This window comes from Primulina tabacum, chromosome 17 (genome assembly GCF_025594145.1).
Source record: "Primulina tabacum isolate GXHZ01 chromosome 17, ASM2559414v2, whole genome shotgun sequence".
Classification (NCBI taxonomy): domain Eukaryota; kingdom Viridiplantae; phylum Streptophyta; class Magnoliopsida; order Lamiales; family Gesneriaceae; genus Primulina; species Primulina tabacum.
The window spans coordinates 30,391,660-30,399,798 of NC_134566.1; the positions used below are offsets into that span (position 1 = coordinate 30,391,660).

At 36.2% G+C, this 8,139-nt stretch overlaps 1 protein-coding gene across 1 annotated transcript; it reads left to right on the top strand.

Moving 5' to 3' along the window:
• Positions 1-3,409: 3,409 nt before the first annotated feature.
• LOC142531268 (alkylbase DNA glycosidase-like protein mag2) lies at positions 3,410-6,838 on the top strand. The gene is made up of 2 exons (XM_075637367.1): positions 3,410-4,748; positions 6,320-6,838. Exons 1-2 carry the CDS (start codon positions 3,589-3,591, stop codon positions 6,339-6,341), a joined length of 1,182 nt encoding a protein of 393 aa, XP_075493482.1. The 5' UTR covers positions 3,410-3,588; the 3' UTR covers positions 6,342-6,838.
• Positions 6,839-8,139: the final 1,301 nt, after the last annotated feature.

The window sequence follows — 8,139 nt, forward strand, 5'->3', positions numbered from 1 at the left end:
TCCCTCGGTTACTTCTTGTGTTTGCAAAAGAAATCCTTCCGGCGGTCGTTCTTCGATCTTCTCGCGTCTAATACATCAAAGCACACATTGTATCATTATTTCTGCATCATTCACGTTATATTACTGATATATATGTGTTTATGTATGTAAAACTCTCGATCCAAGCATGTGCAGGGAGGATAATCAAATTTTCATGGGTTTCTTGCATTCTTATGTTACTGCTCACATTCTTTTCCAATTTGTTGCAAGGGGCTGCTGTAGTTTCGTTGCTAGGGGACCAAGACATGTCTTGAGTTAGGGGATGTGGTGTTGGAGTTGAGATTTAAGGAGTTTGGGTTGTAGATCGAGAGTTTTATTCCACGGGTGTGGCTCGATTCTTGGAGTAGCGGCGTGCAAGGGCCGTCCAGCAACACAGGGATCTAGCCGAGCCTTAGACTAGGTCCTGGTGGGTCTGAACCACTGCCTAGGAAGGCTCGAGCCTTGCTGGAACAAGCCTTGTAGCCGATCGGGTTTGAGGTAGTGGGTTTGGGCGCGAGGTGAGCTTGAGGGGGAACTTCGAGCAGACGAGCTGTGCTTCCTGCATGGGAGTGTAGCCGTGGTTCCTTTGGGTCCAGTAGAGTCCTAGGATGGTCTAGGAGAGGTGGGTCAAGAGATGGTTCGCTTGGTTTTGGGCTAGGGACAAGAACGTGTATGGGCGATGGGTTTGGAGATCGAATATTGTGGTTGAGGAAATTAGCAGCAGTTTTCAGGGATTAGGCTTGGTTTAGGCGGTGCATTATTGCCTTAATGGTGAGTCTTAATAGCTGGACACGTGATGGTTGAAGGTGGACCGAAGCAATTAAGGATTGTAGCCATATGTTGGAATATAATTGTACAAGGGGGAATGCTGAAATTTTACAGCATGATGATGTTTAGCCAGGAGCTTAAGGGTTAGATCTCGAAGTTTATAGGCTGTAAATGAGGTTAGTAAGTGTGGTAAAAAGTTTGGGGAAATTTTGATTAAGTTTCGGTTCGATTCCGGTTAAAACTGAGACTTCGGTCCAAGTTTTAAAACAATTTGGTTAAGTTATGAAATGAGCTCGAGTTTAAGTCTAGGAATACTTATAAATATGTTTTGGGATATTTTTAGGAGTTTGGTAAGCTTCGGATCAAAATAATGAGTTTTGGAATTATCCGGGATTTATTCAACGCACGAAACGTTAATTAAAGGATTAAATGAAACGCCTAGATTTAAGCTTAATAAAATGATGGGAAATTATATTTAAGCTCAAATAATTATTAGAAGTCTAAGTTTTTAAATTGGGAATTTTATGCTAAGGTTTGGTTTAATTCGGGATTTAAAACGAATTAATATGTTATAGTTAAAGATTAATTTAAAAGTCATCGATTTAAGCCAAATAAAAATATGGAAAAATTTTTGTAGGCTTAAGTAATTATTTGGGACATGTTAGAGTCAATGGAATTAAAAAAATGTCAAAAAGGTGAAATTTTACATCTAGGGGCAAAGCAGTAATTTTTGGGTTTCCAGGGGCAAAATGGTCATTTTGCACCGGGGGTGAGATTTTGGTCCTGGCAGCGTCCTGAGCACAAATTTACTATATTTTCAATGTTTATGCATCATGATCATGATTTTAAGAATTTATGAAGATATACGTCGTATGCTTGGATTTAAGAAAATTGCATTTATTCATGATTTTTATAAGTGATGAAAATGGTAATGTTTTGAATAATGAGATTTAGTTGTGGCTATCGAAGTATATGTAAATGTTTAAGACGTATACGTAAATGCTGATGATGATGATGAGGCCTAGGCATAGTGGATGGGTAATCCTGTCACTGATGTCCGACAGCCGCCGGGTATCGCGGTTCTATGTACGATGGATCCATCGTAAATGATGAATGATGTACGATAGTCAACTCTAATGAACTGAATTCACCAATGATAAATGATGAAAGATGAAAGATGAATGATGAACGATGAATGATAAATAATGACCGATGAATAATGAACGATAAACGATGAATGATGAATGATGATTAACGATGAGCTGTTTTGACACGTCATGATTTTACACGACACGTTTATGTTCATGTTTTAAAGTTCATGAAAGGTATGTTGGCATATGATTTTACACGACACGTTTACGTTATGTTTTTAAAGTTCATGAAAGATATGTTTACGTATATGATGATATGAGATGACATGCTTTGACATGACATGATTTTACACAACATGTTTACATTATGCTTTAAGTTCATGAAAGATATGTTGAGCATGATATTTATGTACTTGTTATTAACGGTGCAGGTGTGTTGAGTCTTTAGACTCACTAGGCGTGTGTGATGCAGGTGAGTTTAATGATGAGGAGACTGGAGGTGCCGAACTCTGAGTAGGCAGACCTGGTAAGGTGACATGACCCGAGGACCACATGTTTTCCGCATTACGATTTATGAGATTGAGAGGAGATGAATATTTTCATACGTTGATGATTTTAAGAATTTTATACGTTTATGTTTAAGTATGATTTTAGAAGAGTTGGATTATTTTAAACGGTGCTATTTTTACTGACAAATATTAAGATCATTTTTTTTAAATGTTATATTTTCTATTACGATTTTTACTCCTTTACGTTTACGTTTGATGTTGGTCATTTTAAACTGTGATATTTTTATTGTAAAATAAAGACGATTATTTTAAATGATATTTCGAAAATGCGAGTTTTAAAAAAAAAATATTTCCGCATTTTTAAAACGGGTAGACGTTTCACTGAATATCTATCTACAAGAAGGCAACGAAATGATGCTACTCTAAAATTGAATGAATAATAAAATCCTCGTACCTCTTATTTATAGGAAATTGAGGACCATACTCGCGATACAGGGGATTACTTGTCTAGGTGAGCCCCCATAAGATTACTATGTATTTATTTCAAGTTTACAAAAAAATTTTTGGTTTTGGGCAAAATTTTTTGGTTCTGGAGATTATTTTGTGATATCCTACCACGCAAACTTTTTGCTGTGCTAATGATTTGGTGCCGTTTGGTTAAGACTTTTGACTCGGTAATTTTGAAAACCGTTTATTATATAATAAAGTAATATTGCATAATTGTTAATAAGAAAATGAAATAAAATATTGATTCATTTGAGATATAAAACAATGTTCTGATTAAACATATTTAAAAAAAAAAAATTTGTGTGAGACGATCTCACATGTCGTATTTTGTGAGACGAATATCTTATTTGGGTCATCCACGAAAAAATATTACTTTTTATGATAAGAGTATTACTTTTTATTGTGAATATCGATAGGATTGACCTGTATCACATATAAAAATTTATGAGATCGTCTCACAAGAGAGCTACTCATTAAAAAAATTAGAACAATCAAGCAACAGAGGTATGAGAGGAGATATGCCGAGTCTCATCGGTCTTACTTGGCCGTTGACCGTCCAGGACATGACCACGTGGCTCATTCTCACTTCATATATGAGCTGAATTTTTCTTCTCCGAACCGAATCTCTTACGCGACCGCTATCGCTATCGCCGCCGCTGCTCCGCCCCCTTCCATTCCCATTCGACTTGGTTGACATGGGTGAGAAAACCCAAACCCCCATCGAAACCCCGCCAAAACAAGAAGCTCAATTCCAAATCGACGCCGCCCAAGCTCCTGCAACTCACGCTTCTGCAATTCAGCGAACGGATTACGTGTCCGTGTCTCCTCCCCGGGCCCCGGCCGTCGCCGATACCGAAATCGCCCACAGCACTCTTAACCCTTCCAAAATTCCAATTCGGCCCCAAAAAATTCGCAAACTTTCCATCCCTACCCTAACTTCAGGGGAGAATCCCCCGCCGCCGCCGGTTCAAACCGGCGTCTCCGATGAGTCCTCCTCCGCGGCCCCTTCAGCAATCATCGCATCCTCCGCCACTCCCACTACGCCAACCACCTCAAGGAACCGGCGGCGCGGCGCCTCCAGAGCTCTTCCTCAGGTAATCAAACCTTTATCTGCCGAAGGAGAAGTTGAATTGGCCCTGCATCACCTCCGGGCTGCTGACCCTTTACTTGTTCCGATAATCGAAACCCTCCCACCTCCTCAATTTGAGTCCCACCATCCCCCATTCCTTGCCCTCGCAAAGAGTATTCTCTACCAGCAACTTGCTTATAAAGCTGGCACCTCCATATATACACGTTTCGTCTCCCTTTGTGGCGGTGAAGACTTTGTCTGCCCTGATTCTGTCCTTGCCCTTTCTTCTCAGCAGCTAAAGCAAATCGGTGTCTCTGGTCGTAAGGCCAGCTATTTGCATGACCTCGCTAATAAGTACAAGTCCGGAATTTTATCAGATGAAACCGTTGTAAAAATGGACGACAGGTCGCTCTTCACGTTGCTTTCAATGGTTAAGGGGATTGGTTCTTGGTCGGTACATATGTTCATGATATTCTCCCTGCACAGGCCGGATGTTTTGCCTGTGAGCGACTTAGGGGTTAGGAAAGGTGTTCAGTTGTTGCATGGTTTGGAAGAATTACCGAGACCTTCACAGATGGAACAGTTGTGTGAGAAGTGGAGGCCTTATAGGTCTGTCGGGGCATGGTACATGTGGCGAGTCGTAGAGGGAAAGGGTGCCCCTAGTCTTGGTTCTGCGGTTGCATTAGAGGATAATGTCATGCAGCCTCTACAACAGATTGAAGCGTCACAAGATGGGCAGCAGCATCTACATCAATTGCAGTTTGTGGAATCAGTTGGAAACCTCGGGTAGTTATTACCTAGATTAAAACCTAAATATCTCTCTCTCGAACTCTTGTTGAATTTAAATGTAAAAAAAAAACTGCTTTTTATAGCAGTTTCTTTTCATTATCAGTGCCTATGGAACAAATGAATAACTTGCTTTTCAGTAGAAAGCATCTTAATGATTGTTGGACGATTCTGAATGTTAATAGCTGCTTAAAACCTTTTAGGAGTTGATTACCTCAAAATAAACTGGAGGAGTTCTCTCGTTGGGATTACTTCGAGTTTTCCAATGTTTGATTCTAGTTAATAGGTTGTAATTAATGTTAACTATGATCTACAGGAAGATATTGAGAACCCGAGGTGGCCAAACTGTCAACCTTCAAATGCACACACGTAACATCAAATTATTAACTGAGATTCAATTATTATATAGACTCATATGTGTGTATTTATTTATTGATTGATTACAAGGAAATGTTGTGTGGATTGAAAAGAGAGGTTCTTTTAGTTATCTGGTCACAATGTGAGTCCCAGAAGTCGTTCCAGAACTATGATGTGGTACAATTGTCTTTTCTGCTGTAAGGGTTCTGTTCTTTTTAAGATTGTTAATAGAGCTTTAAACAATGTTTATTTAGAGTTATCTCATATTACTGGAGGAGACAAGATTAGTAAAATTGCTTGTTGAGAAGCTGAATAACATGATCAAACAATTAATCAAAGTTATATCTTACTTGTTTTCTTGAAAGTGAATGAGGGTGTATAGAAAATGCACAAACGTTTGCCCCAGTTTTAAATATTGCAAATCCAGAAACTTGTGTTATTTTAAGACATTTGAGTTCATCTTGTTTCAAGAGACAGTTGAGCTCTACTTTTCGGGTCGAAAATGATACAGTGAGTAAATGAGGACATTGGAATGCAAATGCAAGAACAATCTTGCCACCTAAGAATTCACACCCGATGTACTAACCCTTTATTATTGTGCTTTCTGTATGACAAGTCCATTCTCTGTGAAATAGAAAAATAAATGTAACACGGGGATGTTCTGCCTGTAGAATAGCTACATTTGTTTGATGGTGGGATGCAGTTTTTTGCATTCTGGTAAAGGATTGAGTGAGTGAGTGAGTGTTCATTGAGAAGGAATAGGTATGAATTCTTCAAAATATTCAGATAAAACACAAAATTCTAGGATGGTATAGTTTGTTGCGACAAAGATAGCTGGAATTTTGATTTGTTAAATAAAGGAGGCTGAGGTGAAATCCTATCATACCTCGTAAACAGATGAGAATTTGGAGCAATTTTCGTGTTGGTGTGTGAGGATGAGAAAAAATTGAAGTGATTATGAAAATGAGTTACCTAAGTTACTGGAGGGATCAATTATATAGCCTCGTAGACCTATTTGCACATCTCCCAAGATGCGATTTGGAATGAGGTATTATAGTACTGGTGACAAAACTATCACTGTCCTCTTGATAATCGTGTAGCCTATTTTAATTTAAATATTCATTTTATTAACTCCTGGTGTACAGTGTTTCTTGAATCACAGTGTCACACTACATTGGTTATTAGTTCCTAACTTTTTTCTCCTTTCTTTCCAGGGCATGTATCTGGAACCATTGAAAAACAAAGAAGGACCTGCTGCTCATTCCGAACAATAGAATTCTAATTACTGCTTGCCTTGATCTGGTCAATAGTCAGATGACAAAATAATTCCAACACTGGTAGAGCAACTTTTCTCTCAAGAATCGTGGCACGGAAACACCCCAGCATCCATGTTGCTAATAATATAAGGTAGCTCACACCATATAATTTTTTACTGATAAATCTCTCTTCTGCTCCTCTTTGTGAACACTGTCTCTGTAGATTCGTTGGAAGCCACGAACCATATAAATTTTGACTTGAGTTGAGATCAATAGCTTTGTCTCATCAAGTGATAATCATGGTTAGAAGGGGCTGCAATCAGCTCTATATCATGTACTTGTTCATGAACATTTCACGTTGCTTTTACCAAATGCGCAAGAAGACGATGAACATTGTTCTAAATTTCTAAAGTTTATTATTTTTCTCAACTTGTATCATGTTGGTCTTCAACTAGTTAAACATGCTTTTGATGGATTTTCTCAAAATTTAAATTCTCAAGACTTCCTAGCTAGCAAGTGAATACCGGGGAAAATGAGGCAGGTCCTTGAATAAAAGGATTCGAAGTTCTTGTAAACAGCAATAGTTTTCCGGACATGAATAGGTTGATCTCAGAATCACTCGTTTGTCTAAATATTTCAAAGTCGTGTGCCCATGAAAACTACAATTTAGTGATCATGATGTTTTCCCATAAATGTTGCTTTCGACCAATCTCTGATAATATCTTGCATCGGGATGTTTTGTAACTTTAGGTTGCCAAATTAATCATAGGCCATCCTTACAAATTTTTGTAATATGGTCAAGACCCTGCCACATCATCGACTCTCACTACAAATTCATAGCAAAAATCCAATTTTGTGGTGATATGTATCATTTTACTATGTTCAAGAATGTGACAATATATATATATATATATATATATATATATATATATATAGAGTTTGAATTGTGAGCTTATTTTTTTATCCTTTTATTTATTTCATAATTTGTCATGTTCTTTTGGTTCATTGAGTAATTTTCTATGTTAGTTTAATATGTTAATTAATAGTGTACTTAACTCTCATTTGATATAAATATATGAGTTTGAATTGTGAGCTTACTTTTTTACCCTTTTATTTATTTCATAATTTGTCATGTTCATTTGGTTCTTTAAGTAATTTTCTATGTTAGTTTAATATGTTAATTAATAGTGTACTTAACTCTCATTTGTGAGTTTTCTTTTTAACCCTTTCTTTGTTTTATATTTTGTCATATTCATGAGGTTCTTTAAGTCATTTTTCATGTTAGTTTAATATGATAATTAATAGTGTACTTAACTCAATCAAATTAATTATTATTTTCATTTTACTTATAAATTTATCATAATGTTATACATTTCAAAAAATTGTTAATATTACTAACATCTATTTTATTTTTTTTATTATTATAAATATGTGACTTTTATTTGTAAACTTACTATTTTATCATTTTGTTTATTGTTAGTTTTCATATTAGTTTAATATGATAATTAATAGTGTACTTAACTCAATCAAATTAATTATTATTTTGATTTTACCTTGTAAACTTAATATTTTACCTTTTTTTGTTTTATAATTTGTATAAAGTTCATGATGTTCTTTAAGTTATTTTCTACGTTAGTTTAATAGAATTATTACTTATAAATATATCATAAAGTTATACATTTCAAAAAATTGCTAATATTACTAACATCTATTTTATTTTTTTTATTATTATAAATATGTGACTTTTATTTGTAAACTTACTATTTTACCGTTTTGTT

What these genes read in the sequence shown, in the direction of transcription:
- LOC142531268 (XM_075637367.1), top strand. Translation starts at nt 3,589, where the DNA reads ATGGGTGAGAAAACCCAAACCCCCATCGAAACCCCGCCAAAACAAGAA. An exon ending in GAATCAGTTGGAAACCTCGG is followed by an intron (nt 4,749 to 6,319) that starts GTAGTTATTACC and finishes CTTTCTTTCCAG; the next exon opens with GGCATGTATCTGGAACCATT.